The sequence below is a fragment of the Ranitomeya variabilis genome, chromosome 1, assembly GCF_051348905.1.
Source record: "Ranitomeya variabilis isolate aRanVar5 chromosome 1, aRanVar5.hap1, whole genome shotgun sequence".
Lineage (NCBI taxonomy): Eukaryota > Metazoa > Chordata > Amphibia > Anura > Dendrobatidae > Ranitomeya > Ranitomeya variabilis.
Window position 1 is genome coordinate 376,409,429 of NC_135232.1, and position 21,600 is coordinate 376,431,028.

The following is a 21,600-nucleotide window of genomic DNA, read 5'->3' on the forward strand; positions in this document are numbered from 1 at the left end:
CCACCACTCCCCACACCTTATTGCCACCACTCCCCACACCTTATTGCCACTAATCTCCACACCGTATTGCCATTAATCTCCACACCTTATTGCCACTAATCTCCATACCTATTTGTCACCAATCCCCACACCTTATTGCCACCAATCCCCACACCTTATTGCCACCAATCTCCACACCTTATTGCCACCAATCCCCACATCTTATTGCCACCACTTCCCACACCTTATTGTCACCACTCAATCACTTTTCTCTTGGAAGGTATGAAGAAACAAGGTGTTTCCCAAGGAATGTGAGGTAACTTTATCACAGCCCATACTCCTAACACTAACCAGTGCAAGAATGTGCATCATTTTGGCTTGTGCTCCCAGCAATAAGAATCAATACTTGCATGTGTAAGGAGGCTTTGTACTGCAAGATTTTAAGACTCATAACTAAAATGACACCACAATGTAACTTTCTTCTTTTGGGCTGCAGCTTACCTAATGGTAACGCGATATGTTGTTTTTTTATGCAGTTGGCATGTTTTCTCCTTGCCTGTTTCTTTCTGCTTGGCTCCTCCTGCTCACCAGGCTTGGGGACTGAAGGTCTTACTGCACATTTCCAGTGAAGGCATTTGCAAATACAATCCCTTTTATGTGAACACAGACTTGTGAAACATGTTATATTGGATTCTCTACAAATAAATGTAGAGACACTTTAATTTCCTGTAGTTTTCCTTACGTTAATTGCAATGAGAAAGTAGTGTTTGTAATATTAAAAGTGCACACAATTCTATAAAACATCACATTAATGATAGGTCACTAAAGAAGAATCTAGACTTCACATACAAGCTACTGTTATATTGGCTTTGTCACAACCGCACTGACTAATTACATGGATGTACAAGGGCTTTGAGGCTGATTAAATTCATACCTTGATTGTTCCTCAACAATCCCAGGTGGAAATCTTATGGAAATGAGCCACAAATGCGTTGAGATGGGACAATGAAATTGCATCGCTTTTGTCCTGCCTCACCACTCTCCGCCCACCACCTGCTTCCCGTGGCTAACTGACAGGTCACTCTTGTTTCAGTGACCTGCCTCCTCTGACCAAGAACTGGCGCAAGCGCCATTAGTGCTCGGGGTGGTGCATGCGCAGTATTGTCCTCTTGACCTCACTAGATTCAGTGTGTCCCTCTACGCATGTTTCCTTACCCCCCAGCCACTGACAACACTTTTGAAGATTTGGGTAGGGAAAACAGGTCACTGAAACAAGAATGACCTGTCATTCAGACACAGGAGGAAGACCACAGGGAGGAAGGGCAGAGGAGCTGACAGGTCATAACAGGTTCCCTTTAATTAAATAGGAATAATCCAAATGCAATATTTGGTGAATAGTTAGTTTCTGCTTTCATCATGCAATATCCTGAAGTGCTCTACAATTAAGTAAAATAAGTACTACCATGAGAACAACTTTAAAAGAGTTGTTCAACCTAAATGTCACAGCAAAGGGAGATAATGGTAGAATATAACAATATATATTCACTCCTGTTTTCTCTAAATTTTAAATTGATGAAATTGTCATGCCACTGAATCTCTGGACCTTCTCAAGTGATCCAATTTAACACCAAGCTTGACTTAAATGTCAAAAATATTGTCCATATTACCAGTCAGGGATCTGGATTTGATGTCTTTCCTCTTATTGTCTTTTAATTGTGCTGGTAATTGTCCATATTAATGACATGGCTACCATTCTTAAAAGAGCCATGACCTAAACAGAGACCATTGAGTCCTAACAGGGCCCATTGATTACAAGGGTCCCTCAGGATATGTGATAAATTAGTGATTATTGGAGGTTTGTCAACTGGGACCTTGCAAATTATCCTGAGAACAGTTAAAATGGAGCATCACCTGATGCATGCCACTAGTCCATTGATTGTCTAGGGGATAGCTGGAGATATTCATGCGCTGTGCTCGGCAATCTCCATCAGTCCCATAGAGAATGAACTCTTTTGTTAATTTATATACCTATAGTACTCTGCCTCTTTGTGTTTTTTAAGTGACTTTGAATTAACTCTGTCCAGCTCTCTTAAAGGGGTTGTTCACTACTTGGACAACTCCTTCTCAATTACTATATTTCCCGATGTAAAATAATAACAGACTTTACTCACTTCCGGTGCCACTCCAATGATATAGGCACTAAGGCTCTCGTAATATTATGACATACGAGCCCTGCAGCCAATCAGCTGCCACTGTTGGGCGGCTTCACTCTCACTTCCTTCAGATGTAACTGACATCCAGAGGAAATCAGAGAGCAGCAGCAACTCTCACTTCTTCCAGATGTCAGAATAAAGTGAGCATTAAGTGGCCTATTAATGGCCATTGATTAGGTGCAGGGCTCACATGGCATAATGTCATTCGAGTCCCACTGCCAAGGTCACATGAACAGCACCAGAGGTTAGTACAGGCTGTTATTACCGTATTTAACATAGGGGCATATAGTAATTGATAAGGTGGTGTCTGAGTAGTGGAAAGATGATAGCATCATAGAAAGCAAATGCATGGATGGATATTACATACACATGCTGCAGGTGGTAATCCCTGAGATCTGTGTAACAAAAAGCAGATAATAAAACAGACCCTATTAAATGCTTTCTCATTAAAAGATATTTGATTCACTATAGAAACCTTTAAATTCCATTAAAAGGACATTTTCTTTTTTCTTTTTAAATAATTACAAAACAACAATTACTTTTTGTAGAGCAGAGTTCTCCCAGTGATAGACATGTAATCAGCCATCCCAAAAAAATCTAAGTTTAGAATATCTGAAGTGATGGGGCTGTTTCCGTAGATAATCTGGGAACTGAGCAGAGCTGCCAATGCATGTGGAAATTGTACTAGAAGTAACTGTGCCTAGATTGCATCTTCATTCCCTACAGCACAGGACAATCTGAACTGCAAATGACTAATGCAACCTGAAAAATATTCACGACTGCCCTCAAATCTGGCTTTGCTTATGTTATGCTTATGTTATGCTTGCTTCTTTCCCCCTTTTTTTTCCTTTGTTTTCCTTTTTATTACCGCCAAAAAATAATTACTGATGCAGACTGGATAAAGAACTGAAAGAAACTGAAGCAGAGAAGTAAGAAAATGATTGTCTCCATGGCAATATGGTTGTTCTATGTGTACTGTATAGTATGTGTTTTTGTATTAAAGATAGAATGTGATGAAAGTCTTTTACAAGATGCAAAAATGTGAATATGAATACATACATACATGTAGAAACCTGTCACATATAGCATGTCTAGAACTTGTTCACTAATTGAAGCCAAAGGAAATTTCTATTAGATTATTTTCATTGGGAAGTAGTAATTAAACTCATGTCTTCATGTCACGTAGCATTGGTTCTCAGATGTAAGCAAGTCTAACTGATGAACCCATTTGCCAATAAGACCCTATGGGTGAACCCTGTAGATTCCTACATTGCCTAGTCACATTTACTTTCGCTCAGTTTATCTCAGCAGTTTATGTAAAACCATTATCCTGATAGGTCATAGATGTCAGAAGATCAATGAAGTCTCTTATCTTCGACCACCATCGATTTCTATAAGGAAGGTCGGACCACAGTACTCTTCTAATGAGATCATTTACATATCTTTATGATCATCATCTTCGTCTGTTTTTCTTCTCTAAATTATGAATTTATGGAGGGTTGGATCCCTAATAAGTAGTTAATATGATATCGGTCATTATTTAATGTCTTAAGTGACGGTAACCATCACAGTTTAAAACATATTAAGTAATTGCTTCTAGAATAATCTGGGACAAATGCTCTTTAAAGGGAATTTGTCAGTAGGATCAACCCTCTGAAACAGTCTATATGGGCATGCAGGTTATAGGAAGCTGAATAAAATGACATCTTAATATATGTGATCCGATCTTTTATTCAACTGTAATCCAAATTTTTTTCAATATGTTAATTAGCTGTTAAGGTCTATGGGCCAGACACAGATCTCGCCTCCAGAGCTTAATTTAAATGAAAGGGGGCTTTACCAGTGTGAGACATGTAATGACTGACAGTCTGCTCTCCTGATCTACACACTGGAAAATTCCCCTTTCATTTAAAAGGATCGGTGGAGGCAGCTTTTTAGGGAGATCTATGTACTTCCCATTGATCTTAACAGCTCATTTACATATTAAGCAAAACATGGATTCCCAAGGAATAAGACATCAGATCACATATATCATTTTATTCAACTTTTTACGGCCTGCATGCCCATATAAATCGAAATATTTCCTATGCACCATAGAGATCCTTGTAAAAATCGAACCTTTATTCCAGAATATTTAAAATATCACAGCAGTGATGATACCAAAATAGAGCAACGTTTCTGTCTGCCAAATGGCCTTTCTCAAACCTAAAATATGCTAGGTTTGATAAATGCCATTTGGCCGATTGAGGATCTAAATGGCGCCTAGGATATCTTTGGATTTGCTGCGGTTTTTGGACCTAGTGGAAGGCCCTGCCGAGTAGCACATACTCATCAATGTGCATGGAAATTCTGTACTGGAATGACTTCATGCCCATATACACAGCTTAGGAGGGTGGATCCTATTGATAGATTCCCTTTAAATAGGTCAAATGATACATTTTTGCTACTTTATACAGGATCGACCTTTATTAAACTATTAACACCAGATACCATTTATGAGCATACCAGTAAAGGTAACTCTCTTACAAGATTGCTTATAATGACGAGCTACATAAAGCGCATTTTTGCTGGCTTGTAAATGACTTTCTGCGTGCGAGGGTAAAGCTTTGTCTGTGACTCTATGTTCCAATAGGTACATTAAAGTTACCAGTGTATCTATTAAGATTATGATTCACTTTTTAATATGATTCTATCTATGGTCACATGCCATGTTACATTGTTCATATCCATCTTATGTTATAGTTCTCCACTCTACAATGTAGCATATCCAGTGCTAAAAGTGGTTAAGAATTAATAGGGTACTTGGAGAAAATAATTCATGTGTTGCTGAACAGTAAATTAACATTTCGGTGTATATATTTTGGTTTATCTGGTAGCCTATTTATTCTTGGAGGCTCCTTGTCGGCAGTAATCAGAATTTATTACACAGAGCACAGTAATACCCTGTGATCACTCTTGAGGGAGCTGTAGATATGGTTTAGACAGCCTGTCCATTGTGCTTGGTTGCCTCTGTTGGCGGCCACAGTAAATCAACGGACCTAAGGAGCATGTAACTACATATTTGCCTATTTTGAGTATTTAGCGTCCTAACATTTTTCTTCTTTCCCCCATCAGTCACAAACTGCTAAATAATTATCTTATTGTATTCCATTTTTCCTCCAAAAAGTGTATGTATTTAGAAATACATATTGAAGAAACAGGTAACAGTTACTTCATTCACAACAGCATGAAGAGCTCTTTGGTTTCCATAACAGTCCTCAGTGCCAGTAACTAACCGCCTAACCACCAATAGCCATACACATGTAACTGAAGCCACTAACACATTGTCCAGTAACACTCCCTGTCTGGTGGATGACTAGTGCCTCCTCCACCCTGCTGCTTGTTCCAAGTCATTTATTGTCGCTCACCCACATAGTCCGTATTTAGACACAGCACACAAGCTCGACACTGTACACTCTTTTTCCAGAATTATGTCATACTTGTGTTAAAAGGGAAACTAAGTTTGGCCACCATTGCCAGTAACAATAGCTTCATCATTCTATGCAATGATTCCATTAAAACATACGTATAATATAGACTGTATTTTCCTTATACTTAACCCATTTTTTTATAAATCCAGTAAGTGCTGTGAATAGAGCACGGAAAGAAATTTCAGTTTGCTAGCACACTCTCTATCTTTCGTTTAATAAGTTTTGACAGAAAAGAACTTGATGTTCACGGGTATCATCTGGGGAACAGCAAGAAAAACAAAATTATTTTGTTAATGTAATAAATAAACTTACATATTTATTGTCAAGGTAAAAGTTTATACAAGCAAAGAAGAAGAAAGAACCGAGGATGCAAGTCCAAATGTGTGATTAAAAAATATACAGCTTTATTAGTCAAATACATTAAAAAGTATGGGGTGGGGAGAAAATAACTGGTAGTACAACGGACACAGTTGCAACGCAACACTCACATAAAAAATGTGGACTAAATTATGATAAATAATTACCATAGGTGACAAATAGGGATGAGCGAATAGCTTCGGATAAGCCCTTATCTGAATATAGAATAGCTGCATCGGGACCCCGGATACCTGGAGCGCTCCCGATAATCAGCTGTTCCAAGCCGCAGCTGCATGTGTCACGGCTGGGTGACAGCCTGTTTGTTGGGCTCTCCATGCATGTGGTGTGACTGTCACCAGCATGAGTGGTTAGAAAGAAGTGCATGTGCATATGTCTATATGGGGAGTCCAAAGTCACAGAAGGAACGCTGTGAAAAAAGATAGATATGTATGGTGTATTATAGTAGTAGTATACATTAAATAGGACCCTTAATAGACTGTACCTGTATGGTAATACTAATAAAGATTGAGTGCGTTGGTGAAACGTCTTCCCTGACACATGTTTCGGTATCTGTCTTCTTCAGGATAAATACATAAATACACATGTGGTGTCAGTAGAGGATTTTCCCTTCTATGTATTCTATTTCACAATTTCACATATTTGTCATAATTGTATATCACTAGTGATGAGCGAGTGTACTCGTTGCTCGGGTTTTCCTGAGCACGCTCGGGTGACCTCCGAGTGTTTATAACTGCTCGTAGATTTAGGTTTCATCCCGGCAGCTGAATGATTTACAGCTATTAGCCTGCTTGATTACATGTGGGGATTTTCCAGCAACCAGGCAACCCCCACATGTACTCAGCCTGGCTAATAGCTGTAAACCATTCAGCTGCCGGGATGAAAACTAAATCTCCGAGCAGTTATAAACACTTGGAGGTCACCCGAGGGTGCTCAGGAAAACCCGAGCAACGAGTACACTCGCTCATCACTACATGTATATTTTTAACCTCATATCCCCCTTTCCTTTTTTGAATTCCTCTTAAAAGTTTATACAAACAGAATTGAATTAAAGGGTTAAAATGCAAAAACTTTAAAAGAGAACCTGTCACCTCGTTTTTAGCTATTAATATGATCCCAGTGTAGTGTTAATGCAGCAATGTGCATCACTAACATATTAGTTGATTCCCTCACATACCTTTTCTTTAAGTCATAGGGGTGGTGACGTTATCTTTTCAGTCACGGATGATGCAGTGTACTTTTTAAATTATTGCTTTTGATTGCTGTGACTGGCCTGAAGTCACGGCAACCCACATCAAATCCCATGCGTGAGCACTGAATCTGGGTGTACAGCCCCAGCTTCATGTCATATGCGTGCATGTGCCGGAGTCAGTGGCCACATGATGTGTGAGTGCACACGCTATACGCACCACTGTGTCCACCTCTACTCTGCGCTGCGGTGCATGCGTGCATCTGACATGAAGCTGGAGCTGTACACCCAGAGTCAATGCACATGCTCAGAGAGCGGATGTGCGGTGCACATATTTATATAAAGCTATGGAGTTACATGTAATGGAGGATCACTTAATACATTTATGTAGTTACATCTAATATCGCTAGGATTAAATCATTAACAGTCTGTATTTGTTTAAAGCTATTAATTAAAGACACCCAAATCCATGCCTTAATGGCAAAATATTTATACTACGAAGTGCAAGATTCTGGCATGTCTAGAGAGATGGTATGGTATGCCTTATATGAAAAGAAATAACAGAAAGATAACTTACATGTCCAACAGACTGGTTGTGATACATGGTCCTGGTGCCCCAACATACGTTTCACCCTTGCTTCATCAGGGGGCTTCATCATGCATTTCTCTGTTGACCCTACATTGTTTTAAAATTGAAGAATTCTATAAAGTTAATGAATTTTAGAGATTATATGCACCTTTTTGTTCTTTTTATGGTACTTTAAAAGGTAGTATATAATCAGAAAGCTACATATCACTTAAAGAGTAAGTTAACCTTTAGTTAAAATGTAATTATTGATCAGCCTTTGAAAAAATATGAATCTTTGTATTATACCTCATTACCCTAATTTGCATCCTTCTCTTTCAAATAACATGTTGAAAGTGATAGTTAAACTGCCTAGTTCATGTTCTTAAAGATGCTTTACACTGCTGCACTAGCAAGAATTTGTATTCAAACACTATTAACTATCTCCTGGTGTTGCTTCTCTGCTCCTTTCCTATATGCTCAGACAGTGAGAGTGTTTGAAAATAGTGTTTGAGTAGGGATATTTGCTAGAGCAGCAGTTCAAAGCAGCTTCTAAATGAGTATGAACTGGGCAGCTAAAACAGCATGTTCAGCATGGTGTTTGAGAGAGAAGGAAGTATAAATAATAGGGTAACTTGAGTATATTAGTAAGATTCATAACTTTACAAAGGCCAATCAATAATTACATAAAAAAAAGTTTAACTAGTCTTTAAATTAGGCTTTATTATTCATTTTCCTGTTTTCTGTGACTCATTTGTCAGCTTTGTGGCAGGTGCACATGACTGCACATTCTCTCATCTGAGAGAATCAGGTCGATTATGTAAATGACACACTCAGAGTCTCAGCATAGCATGATCCAATTCTCTCGAATGAGAAGATGGAGAAAAATATGTCTCCATCTTCTGCATTGTGTCAGTACACAGAAATTGGACTTCACTCAGATGTTGTCCGATTGCAGCCCAGTGTTTTCCACGCACTCATTCATTGGCGTGGCTGTGTGCGATCTAATTGTCGGATAAAACTCGAGCATGTAGCAATTTTTTCTTTGCTTTGTAGACTAACATTGGTCTAAGTGCGATCAGACGTTTTGTCGGATTGCACTCGGACAGCAAATAAGCTCGTCTGCACAAGACATTACGATGTTAACTGAAACTGAATTATCAGTCATCTCATAACCATTAGGCTACCTTCCCTCAATAAGCTTTTGGTGAGTTTTTTAAAACTATGCAAGTAACCTATTCTAAATAATGGGTACAGAAATACTGCTGAACATCAAAAACACATCAAAAGCTCATTCTGAGGACATAGCCTTAAATAATTGTGAGATTTAATGAGATATAACATTTTGCTTTACAATGCTGGAGGTATAGATAGATTTAATATCAAAATTATACTCAAAGGAGTTTTGACAAAATAGGTGATAAATGAATGATTGCTGAATTTCCAAAACTGGGACCCACCAAAGATCAATGGAATTGAGTTCTCAAGGTTTGGTTCAAGAGGAGTTTGGATAGAGAGGTGGTCACATCTTTTGCACTACTGCTCTATTCATTGCCTTTAGAATTTATGTAGATATTCCAGTGCCCTAGCGGGTTCTGCGAAAGTTATAAACCAGGAACAAGTAAACTTGTAAAGTCTCCCCACTAAGGACAGAGTCCCACAAACACAGGAAAAGCCATCACAACCAACCAGTTTCCATCTACAAACTGCACTAAGACAGCTGTTGTCATGCTAAAGAACCAACCTACAGTATAGATAAGTGAATATGATAAACTAGATGGAGGCCTGATGCTATCGTATCGAGAGGGCGGTAATGTCACGATGGGGGCAGGCTTTGCAGAGTTGAGAATCTCTTCCCCCATGTGCTCACCCACCTATCCACTCTCTCTTTCCCCACGTGCTGTCTTCTCCCGTCTGTGCTCTCTTCTTTGACCTGTCTACCCCATGTGCTATCCCCCTTGTCTGCTGTCTTTCTCCCCTCTTGTGCCATCCCGTTTGAGCTGTCTCCCCCCGTGCTCTGTCTCTCTCACCCCTGTGCGCGTTCTCTCTCCCTCATCTGCTGTCTTCTCCTCTCATGTCATCTCTTCTTTGACCTGTGTAATACTGACATTACAGCAGGAGGTCGCAGAGGATACATTTTGTGAGGTAAAATATGTTTTAAAAACAGTCAGTGAAATATTTTACATGACAAAATGAATCCACTGTGATCCCCTGCTGTAATGTCAGTATTGTCTTTTGCTTCCTCCCCTGCCCAGGAGATGTGGTATGCTCTGTACACAGTCAGACACAGACAATTTTCAAAATGAATTTTCATTCATGGGAAATCCCTTTAATATGACCGGCTTCCTCTGCCTGCAGACACATCGCGCATCTGCCGCCAGGATCAGCTGAATGATTCACTGCACCTGTGCGGAACTCACGCAGGCGCAGTAAATCAGACTTCCGCCATCTTTGTGCAGACAGATAGCGGCGGTCACATTAAAACTGCGCATGTGCTCCTCCTGTACAAAGATGGCAGCGGTCAGTGAATCATTCAGCTGATCCCGGCGGCGGCAAGTTCACAACGGTGTTACGCTGGTGGTACCACGCAAGAGGTTGCGTACAGCATATACAGTGTGTGTGTGTTGCATACGGTGTATACAGTGTGTTTGTGTGGTGCGTACGGCATATAGAGTGTGTGTTTGTGTGTGTGTGTGGTGCGTACGGCATATACAGTGTGTATGTGTGTGTGTGTGGTGCGTACAGTGTATACAGTGTGTGTGTGGTGCGACGGTGTTCCACTGGTGGTACCGCGCAAGAGGCTGGTACCACCAGCAGTTTCCATATTGAGACACCCATCACTTGGGTGTCCCTAAATGGCGATCGGTAAACTTCCGTCGCTTGGAATTCTGGGAATCTGGACAGAAAAGGATGTGAAGACATTACAAGGTAAGTATATATTAAGATTATTATGCTATAGTTGACATTCAAGGTTAAGCCTTCTTGTATGGTGTTTTAATCCTTAATGCTCAAGAAACTATATAATAAATTTATCAAATAAAATCTAGGTATTACACAAAAATTAATTGTGCTGCATAGCAGAATGATTGGTAATTGCATCATCACTGTGAAGAAAGTAGACATCCATTCTTTACTGTGTTCTTATATTTTTCACTATTATATATTTTTCATGTGTTGAATACATAAAATGTCCAATTCTTACTACATTTATTAAAGGGACAAAGTTCTCCAACACTTCTCCATGTAAAAAGGAACTCACCCCTTAACTTAAAATTTAACTTAAAAAAAGTTTAAGAAGTTATTAAGTAATCATTTAACTGTCCTGTGATATATTAAGCTACATGAGAAAATGTATTGTGAGAAAAATGAGTCAAGAAAGAGTTACAAATCCATCCCAAGGCTGTGGGATTCCAAAGGACCACAGACAAAGTCATAATATCCCAATAAAGATGATTGTGATAGTGACAAATCTTCCCATAATTGTTCAAACTTCCATACGAAAAAAGAAAAAAATGGGTGGCACTCACTGTTCTTAAAATCCAGACTTTATTAGTACACCGTTAAAACATCTTCAAACACGCAGGACGAGGACAAGTGGACAAGGATCGAACGACGGCTGTTTCGCCCACCTGCGCTTCTACGGGTCCAAAACAAGTAGACTTAGGACCATAAATTCTACATCCAGAAAGTGAGAATTTGACAAGCTGCCTGCAAGCCTATAAAGTCTTACCTATAATAATTGTTCATATAAAAAAGAAGCTAGACAATATTAGGATTTTTAGGAAGGTAGTAACACAGAAACCACTGATATCTAGAGATGGCATTAATGATGATCTCACATTTGTATCAAGACCCTCAAAGGGGTTATCCAGGCTTGAGATGACTCTTCTGAATCCTCGCAGTGCTCACATTACACATTGTCAGGATTCTCTGGCAGGCAGTCACATGACTGCAAGTATGCCATTTGCATACTTCGGCCCATATTCTGACTAGACGTACGTGGTCTCACTTAATACAAGTGAATTAAAAAAGGGTGAGCATGTGTAGTTGGCACGTGACTGCATGTATGCAAATCGGATACTTGTGGTCATGTGACCGCCTGCTCTTGCCACCAGCAGTGAAAAATCCTGACAGTGATGCATGTGTAGTGAGGATTCAGAAGTCTGCAGACACAGAGTGTCCAATCCTGGACAATCTCTTTGACAATCACCAAGGTGGCTGTGAACATAAATGTTCTGACTGTGAACCACACAGCTCGGTCAACTGTATTGAGGCTGCAGCAAGGTACTTCAGATCCACTCTTAATCATTCCACAGGGGTGGATGTTCAGTACCTGACCAGGGCCTCTCTGCAGTAGACAGATAATTGGTGGGGGTGCCGGGAGTCACATCCCCACGACCTGAAATTGATGACTTATTTTCTGGATAGGTCATCAATATAACTCTGACTTTTCCTTCTTCTTACCTCAAGATGAGCCTGTGATAGACTGGAGTTTGTACACCCCTACCAATGAGAGGAGGCAGAGCAGCAGGGAGAGTAGCCTTCACTAGTGATGAGACAGGAGGTGTGTTTGAGACTACTTCAGACACCCTGTAGGCACACACCACAGCATTGTCCAAATGAAGCTGACCTAAAAAGCAAAACAAAATAGATAAAAATAAATAGCAGGTACTTAGGACCTCCAGTTTGTTACCTACATAATGAGTTTTTTGAGATTGGGACAGAATATGTGTTTTATGTAGGCAGCTACCTTTAGGTGCTATATGTCACATCTAGCTTATAAATAGCAGTTTTGTATATCTCATCCCTGTATAGTTCCTTGCTGTATTTCTATATGCCAGGAATTTCCTATCTATCCTTCATGCACATCCTGGAATTCTGTATCAGTGTAAATGTCATGCAATATATTATTCCTCACCCGAAGAATGGTTTCCTCTCCATGCTGGTTTCCACGGTTTGTGTGCTTTTTCTCGCATACTTGTGTGTCTGTGTAAAGTAAAGTTAATGTTTAGCTTCCATGCTTATATCAAAACGAGCGCATGTTCATCTTTTTCCTAAAAAGTATTGTAATTGGATCCCTTGACTTGCCAATTGTTCTATTTTATTGCAACCAGAGCTGGATGTTTGCCCAAGGAGCCGGAAATGTCTTCCCTGGATCAGGAGTAAGAGTCTTCTCAGATATAGTCATACATGTTTGCAATGCAGAGAAATGTGTACCATTCTACTACAGATTCCTACTAAATCCTCTAATGCATAATATTTGAGATTATCGCCCCTCTCCCTCTATCAAAAAGTGCACACGATTAAAGAGAAAATATATAAAAGAACGTGGTGGAGCAATGTGATTGCATGAGTTTACATTGTTCACCCAGGTTCAGACGCTGCAGAGTGGTGATTAAGCAGCATCATATTGGGCAAGAACTACAGCACGAGATGACGCTGTTCACCCAGGTTCAGATGATGCTGAGTAGTGATTGGGCACCATCATAGAGGACTAAAACTACAGCACGAGATGACGATGTTCACCCAAGTTCAGATGCTGCTGAGTAGTGATTGGACAACATCATAGAGGGCAAAAACTACAGCACGAGATGACGCTGTTCACCCAGGTTCAGATGATGCTGAGTAGTGATTGGACAACATCATAGAGGGCAAAAACTACAGCACAAGATGACGCTGTTCAACCAGGTTTAGATGCTGCTGAGTAGTGATTGGACAACATCATAGAGGGCAAAAACTACAGCACGAGATGACGCTGTTCACCCAGGTTCAGATGCTGCTGAGTAGTGATTGGGCAGCATCATAGAGGGCAAAAACTACAGCACAAGATGACGCTGTTCAACCAGGTTTAGATGCTGCTGAGTAGTGATTGGGCAGCATCATAGAGGGCAAAAACTACAGCACGAGATGATGCTGTTCACCCAGGTTCAGATGCTGCTGAGTAGTGATTGGGCAGCATCATAAAGGGCAAAAACTACAGCACAAGATGACGCTGTTCACCCAGGTTTAGATGCTGCTGAGTAGTGATTGGGCAGTATCATAGAGAGGAAGGACTACAGACGGGATCACACTGTTCACCCAGGTTTAAATGCTGTCAAGCAGCCATTAGGTAGCGTTATAGAGGGCAAGATCTATGAGTTTACGCTGTTTACCCAGATTGAGGTGCTACCAAGCAGTGATTGGGTAGCATCAGAAAGGACAAGGACTACAGCGCATAGTGATTGGGTATCGTCATAGATGGGAAGGACTACAATGCGTGATCTGTCTGTTCTCTTGTGTTAAGATGCTACTGAGAGATTGGACAATGTCATAATTGGGGAGGACTATATACCCCGAGAGAAACCTTTGTGAAATGCCCTTTTGGACCACAAACATACTTGGCGCCAAAAATATCATGTCGTCACAGAAGTGGGTCCAAAAAGACAAACACAAAACAGCAGAAGGTTCAGAGGAGCAAGGAAATTTTGGCAAGATAACAAACTCATTTTTTGGGGACATGTGACAAGTCCTCATTAAAGGGATTTTTCAGGACTAAAATATTGCTGACCGATCCTTAGATAGTTTCTTCGATGGAGCTACTGTTTATTCAATGGCAGTTGCATCACCTGATGACAACTACTGCACAGTTTATGGAGCTGTGGAGTTCTGGCTGCGTACATTGGGTAATTCCTTGCTCCCCGAACCCGGTAAACAGTGATCAGTAGGCATGTCAGCTACCAGACCTCTGCAGATCTGATATTGATGATCTGATATGTCAAAAATATTACAGCCCTGAATAAAAGTTTACTGACATTATTTTTATAGGTTTTAATAACATGAGACACTAAAATCTGCCCATCTAAGGTACACAGGCATTATGTTTTTTAATTATCATATGCAAATATCCAGATATCATTGACATGACGGGCAGTTGTATGATACCTATTGGCTGTGCTCACGCCCTAGCAGGCACTTCTTGATAAGATGTAGGCAGCAACGAGGTAACTCTTTAACTCGACTAAACAGAGCATAAACTACTATATATAATACAGTCACGCTTCAAGTACAGATCTAGTAGAGCTAACATTAAACCATACATTTCTTGTGTGCTTCATGACAACTCTCTAATTACTCAGTATATTTACTTTCAGACTTGGTCAATGATGATGGCTGCATATCCTAATAATGCAAAGAATTATACAAAACAACAGCTCAGCTCTTCTCCACCTGTATGCATGTTTTTGTCAGTGTCAGCATCATTATTTTGCATGCCCGGCAGTATCGTATTACCTGTACACACTATATCCGTGAGACAGTTCACTGATAATGGCATATTCTGTTTTCCTAAAGGTTTGAGAAGAAAAGTGAAGACAACGTATAACGCTATGGAACACGGGAGTTGAGACTCTTCATGGATATTTCTTCTTGTTTTATTTTGTGGATGTATAGGCCAAGATATCTTATGTACTTTATTTTTTAAAAGTGTAATTTAATAATAGAACGCAATAAGGAGATCTCTTTAATCTAAAATGGCATCAAGATGAAAACAAGTTGAGTCATTCTGCTTAGCGGGAAAGTGATGTGTTTCATGAGACTCAGAAGAAAACAAAGTATCTGACTCAATATTTACTATGGTGAAACATCATGTTTTTCTTTTATGGTCAATGGGTTTTGAGGCAACTATAAAAATATGTTTTATGTAGTATATCTTAATCCTACCAATGTTAAAAATAACTGTTTATGCACCATTCCGGATTCTTTTTTATTTCATAGCTGGAGTGGTATCGATAATGTAAGTTCCCTGCTTTAGTATTATACTTACCACCCACCGTCTTCAACTTTTCGCAGCACCGCTTCGGTCCCGCAGTGCCATCTTATAACCACAACTTCTTACTGACCATAAGGTAATGGTCACAAGCATTCAATGTAAGTCTATGGAGCCTTAGTCTGGTTCTCATAGAATTGCATTGAGAAGTGGTCTCCGGCTCGCCCAACAAGCACTGGATTTAGCAGGTCACAGCCAGCAGAAGACTGACCAGAGTGGAGCCGAGAACAGTAGAAGATGGCAGCTGGTAAGTATATTACTAGAGGCAGGGAACATGCGTTAGTGATGACATTCCAGTGGTGAAATAAAAAAGCCCTGCCGGAGTGGTGCTTTAAGAATTCCAAATATCGCACAAGTATTTAATACACCGCAAAGTCATCCTTACAGTAGATATTGTACACAATCACAATTTCAGCGCTATATGTTGGCCAAATACAGTTGCCGAGATCATGATGCCATAAAGTGGCACATCCCCATACATTCTTACCGTGCCTAACTAACAGCACCACACAATGCCTTAAGAAATACTAACATGCAGGAGCAACACCCAGCTCTATACAGAAAGTAGTTAATGACAGTTCTATACACTGCATACGTAATACTGATTACTGGCTGTCGCAAGCTTCAATGATCAACAGTGGCTTCCCCTTCGGAGAGATGCCTCAATGGTGGCCGCACAGATCGCACACCCCACATCCAGCACTGTGCAGTGTGCACCATAGTAACTATTGAATCCTTTTACCTATAGTAAAAGAAACCTGTAGGCAGCTTAGAAGGCATTTATTTACAGTAGCTCTTATTTTATAGTAGGCTAGTAACATGCTCTATAAACTATTCTGCATGCCAATAGTCTCAGAGCATCATACATGCATAAAGAATAAATGTATATGCTGCATTGCATTGTTCATGATTGCTCCATAATTGTTTTATTCACTGTAATGAGAAATGAAAAACGGTAAACGTGATCAGTCCTTAAAGGGGGTTGTGAACTGCTGGACAACCTCTAATTAATCAGTTCAGTACCCCATAGAAAATAAAAACAATGGATACACGCCTCCCGCAGCAACTAATGCTCTAACAGCAATCGAGGGGTGACAGACATAATATTGTTGTGTCACAAAACCACTGCAGTCCATCAGTGGTCTCTGAATGGCAGCAGCTTATCAAAATTTCAAAGCAGTCATCCTCTCTGATGAAATAATAAAGGCTGCAGCCGATCAGCAACCACTGATCGGCTGCAGCAGTCACCTGATACAACAATGTCATGTCACCCACTAGGACACTGAAATAGCTGGAATGGCGCAGGGGTTGTCCAGTTGTGGACAGCCCCTTTAAGCAAAATGATAAAAAGTCACTTTTTATTTATATGTTAATCATTTACTCACAACAACTTAATTTTTATTTTTTTCATTTAAATGGGTTTTTTTGGGCAAATGCTTCAAACACAAACACTGGGTAGGACTTGGTATTTGTAATTGATGCAAATATTTTGGATTTATTGTGTTTGGCACACAGAAAGAAGCTGCCAGATAATCAAGGCTTTTTCAAAATCAATTTTTTTATATCATTTAGACTAAATATTTTAAGAGTGTACAGCTCACTTCTTCAGGTCAAAAATATACACAACCATCAGTATTATTTTGGGGAAAAGGATACTTCCCCGTTATGTGATTTCGCCAACAAATTAATTAATTAAATGTAGTGTAGTAATTAAATACATACATTCTGATATCATCCAAAATAATTCATGTCCAGGTCTAATATATTGACATCTAGCCACTTTATAGAAAATACAGTTCCTGAGAGATGTCAGGCAGGTCACATTTGTGCTACACAATTTTGGCCAATTTGCCTGCAAATTTTATTTATTTTACTCACTTATATAGCTCCATTAATTCCAAAGCGCTTTACATACATTATCACCACTTGTCCCCAATGGGGCTCACAATCTAAATTCCCTATCAGTATGTTTTTGGAATGTGGGAAGAAACCGGAGAACCCGTAGGAAACCCATGCAAACATGATGAGAACATACAAACTCCTTGCAGATATTGTCCTTGGTGGGATTTGAACTCAGGACTCCAGCGCTGCAGTGCTAACCACTGAGCCATAATGCTGCTCATATATAGTTTCACCTTTACCTTGGTGACCCATGTCTATAGAATATCAAGTCCTAAAAAATAATTAGAACTAAAACTTAATTCATGCTGTCCTAATAATGAGCACCATGAATAAGAGCTTGGCTGTCAAGTTGCTGCCACATGTGTCTTTTGCCTGTTCGCATAGATTTTCGCAGAGAAGTTATTCTCCACATGTTTCCTATTACACTGTAGGGTCTTTTCAGATTCCAGAGTATTATGAATGGAAAATGTAAAAAATAAAAAAAAGTGCTTACAGGTACCTCACTGCTCGCGTCTCTGTCACCTGTCTGTTCTTCACCTCCTCTTCTGATCACTGGTGCTCATGGTCAAGTCCACTACAAGCATGCAAAAGGTCATGGCATCATGACGGCTCTACATGCATTTTGATCTTGTGCAGGAACGTCCTTGGCCTCTTCAGAGCTGGGAGTCCCAGTTTAGAGTGAGAGTCCTGGGGAATTTGGCATGAGCGGCAGCAATCAGAAGATACAGTTAGGACCAGATTGATGATGGTGAGAAGTGGAGGGGCCTAAAGTGAGTATAAGGATTTTTTTTATTTTGAGCATTTTGATGACCCTTTATGGTTTAGAAAAATGTCGGCCAGTAACTGCCATTTTGCAGGATGCATGCGGAAACAGATTGCAAAAAATCCGCAATTTGCCAAATGCTAATTTTTGCTAAATTCTGCTTCACTTGAATATATTTGTTCATCTCTAATTGACAGGTCTCTCCCTAAGGCCGGGGTCACGCTAACGTATAACACAGATAAGTGCTATGTGAGAAAACATCACAAAGCACTCAGACCAGTGTTAATCTATGGGGCAGATCACATCTGCGATTATTTCCTCATGCCGAATCGGCATGTGAGAGCAATCGCAGCACGCTTCGAATGGCACCGAGACTCGGCTGAGTCTCGGCTCACTCACACCCACATAAGTCTATGGGTGCGAGTGACACAGCGCACATCACTCGGATATCATCTGACCCCGGCAATGGAGGAGATGGAGAAATAAGTTTCTCCGCAGCTGTATTCCGATCCACTCTGTGCAAGAGGCTCGGAGCATAGACGCATGACACTCGGCTCCCGCTCGCAGCAGAGCAGGAGCCGAGGGTCATTAGCATATCACATCCGATGCTCTCGCATCAGATGCTATACGCTAATAAGACCCCGGCTTAATGGAGAAGCTGGCTGGTGGCCGCAGCAAACTAGACAAACACCAACAGTTACCCAATGAATGAGCAAAGCAAAAGAACTTGTTTGTCTGGTAAGATGATTGTTAAGCAAAAATTGGCCTGAATTTCCCCTAGCTATTTGCACCAACCAAAATTATTTTCTTCCTTATGATTTGTAATGTATTAATACAAATAATGAGGGTGACTTTCAAATACATATCAGATCAGTTTTCTGGAAGATGAGAACGTTTCAAGTAGATCAAATGGCCATTTACTCACCACAATTGTATTGTAATGTGTCAATGTGTCCCCGATGCACTGAGCCATGACACAAGTTTGCGTTCTTTACATTGTTCTCTGACCTGTTAAGCATTTTATCTTTGACATACCAGTCTGGATATGGATCTCACATGTTACACAATAACTGAGATTAACCAAACAGACCTCTCTCTGACCTGTATTGTCTATGAAGTTATAGAGACTTTGCCAATAGAATACTTACATGCATCCATACTTGGGTATAAGTATGGTATATAATCACAGGTTTTATCTGTTTATTGACATATTTATGGGAAAACGTAACAGGGAAGTATTTCCTTCCAACCTGACCTTTTACCTTGGAATGGGTTGCTTCTCTGCCATTTCCTCATTTTAATATTAACCTGAAGGAAAGTGTGGTCCACTTTTCAAATATGTAGTCCAATTAACAAATACAAAGAAGTGATTTTGAAACATCTCATTCTTTCCTTATTCTGTTCTTGAGTAGCCTTTAAAGACCCATTACCAGCTTCATTTCTGGTGTCCTCCTACGTCAGTACATGTAAGCAAATAATGCAAAATAGGAAAGATCTATTTTGAGGGGATCTGAGGGAGGTGGGGATAGGGAGAAGAGAGGATGCTGCTCAATTCTTTTGAATATGTAAGGATTTTTACTTCCAGAATAAAGATTCACGACCACCGCTCCGGAGGGCATGGATTGTTGTCAGATCTACTTGGTCAAGTGTTACAGATATACATCTAATTCAATTCTGTCTCAGTGAATAGTGATTTTGTATATTTTGTAAGAAGTAATATTCTCCAATAACAAATTACATTTACATATGTAGTTAATTAGTTGAGACATAGGGCAAGAGCTGATGACAGATCTATGACCAAAGGACCAACCCTTCCATCCGTTACCTCAGACATGCCACTGTTTTCTGCCTCTCAGAGCACCAATTTCATCCAGCTGTATAAATAAGAAATTAGGTCTATTGCCAGCATGTTCATTCCTAATATATGGCGGACTGAGCTTTCAGTATCCTGTTCCACCAAATGATCCTATGGACATCAATATATCTATACGGTTTTACCAGTTAATAAAGAGATCACAATGAAAGCCTGTCATTGGAAACGCAGTGTACTATAATTTAGTGCTGATCGGGAACCCTAACTGGAATAGTAGACTATTTAACTAAGATATGGTGGAAAGAGTCCTGTGTATATGGCTTACATAAGATACAATGGAAAGAGTCCTGTGTATATGGTCCTCAGTCATGGAGATTTATTGCAGAAAGGTTTATTGCTTTTAATCTTCTTTATAACAAAGTCAACAATCAGGAGGTGTAAAACCTACTGATATATGGAAAACTAACCTATATGCAGCTGATAAGTCAGCAGACAAGAACATTTATCAGGGGTTTGACAGATTTGATGAATTTCTCTTGACCAGATTTTATGTTTTTGGCCTGTGAGAGATCTCTCCTCTATACAATCTATTTAGATCTTATGTATAAGAGGGGTTGTATAAGATTGAAAAAAACAATCATGACTGCTTTCTTCCAAAAATATTGCCACCCTTGTCCATGGGTTGTTTGCAGTATTGCAGCTGTGTGAGGTTTGGCGGACACTGCATCTGTGTATTTAGCCTACAATATACCCCAGAAGCTTTCCCCCATTGCATACGGTAAGGTCGTCATGGGCAGACAGAGGACAAAAGTGTGTTCTTTCACATAGTGGCCACTATGCTACTGCATTCTGTATAGAAATGAGCTTTCCCATACATAGGCTTACTGAAAAGAAACGTCTACCATGTGGTGAATATCTCAGCATCCTGTCTGATTGTGGCCACTGGCGAGCACATATGTCCTGATAGTGTGCACAGACACATCGTGGACCGAGCATACACTGTGTGCAGAATTATTAGGCAATATGTATTTTTGATGATTAATATTATTATTGAACAACTACAGAGCTTGCGGTCAATCCAAAATGTAATAAACCTGAATATTTAAGAAAGTAAAAGTGAGGTTTTGTCTTTCTTAGAAGAATATCTATGTGTGCAGAATTATTTAGCAACTATTAGTGTTCAGAATTATTATGTAACTAAAAGAAAACATCCATTTTCCCATCTAAATTGTTTATTTTCATCTGTTAAAGAGAGAATAATAATAAAAATACAAAAAAATCATTATTTTCAATAACTAGTCGTAAGTAGTGATGAGCGAGTGTACTCGTTGCTCGGGTTTTCCCAAGCATGCTCGGGTGGTCTTTGAGTATTTTTTAGTGCTCGGAGATTTAGTTTTCATCGCCTCAGCTGAATGATTTACAGCTACTAGAAAACTTGATTACATGATTTCGGCGTGCTCAGAGATTTAGTTTATGTCAAGGCAGCTGCATGATTTGCGGTTGATAGACAGCTTGAATACATGTGGG

The 21,600-nt window shown here is 39.8% G+C and overlaps 1 protein-coding gene and 1 long non-coding RNA gene across 8 annotated transcripts in view; one reads left to right on the forward strand and one right to left on the reverse strand.

The window, feature by feature from the left end:
- The window catches only part of PRUNE2 (prune homolog 2 with BCH domain), a 488,633-nt gene extending 472,133 nt beyond the window's left edge, over nt 1–16,500 (forward strand). For 2 of the 6 annotated variants that reach the window (XM_077249020.1, XM_077249024.1), the window contains 4 exons: nt 260–295; nt 3,086–3,121; nt 12,906–12,953; nt 15,121–16,500. In XM_077249020.1, coding sequence (XP_077105135.1) covers nt 260–295; nt 3,086–3,121; nt 12,906–12,953; nt 15,121–15,151 — 151 coding nt within the window. In that variant the 3' untranslated portion in view covers nt 15,152–16,500. The remainder of the gene's footprint in view (nt 1–259; nt 296–3,085; nt 3,122–12,905; nt 12,954–15,120) is intronic. The other 4 variants (XM_077249021.1, XM_077249025.1, XM_077249022.1 and 1 more) reach the window with 3 other exon arrangements.
- Nucleotides 5,924–12,887, reverse strand: LOC143760376 (uncharacterized). 2 transcript variants are annotated; one of them, XR_013212252.1, is made up of 6 exons: nt 12,710–12,887; nt 12,256–12,421; nt 11,319–11,428; nt 7,804–7,902; nt 6,522–6,596; nt 5,924–6,446 (listed from the first exon to the last, which is right to left on the reverse strand). It is a non-coding gene; the product is annotated as an uncharacterized LOC143760376 (long non-coding RNA). The 2 variants fall into 2 exon arrangements; XR_013212251.1 differs by having other exon boundaries at nt 12,256–12,887.
- Nucleotides 16,501–21,600: the final 5,100 nt, after the last annotated feature.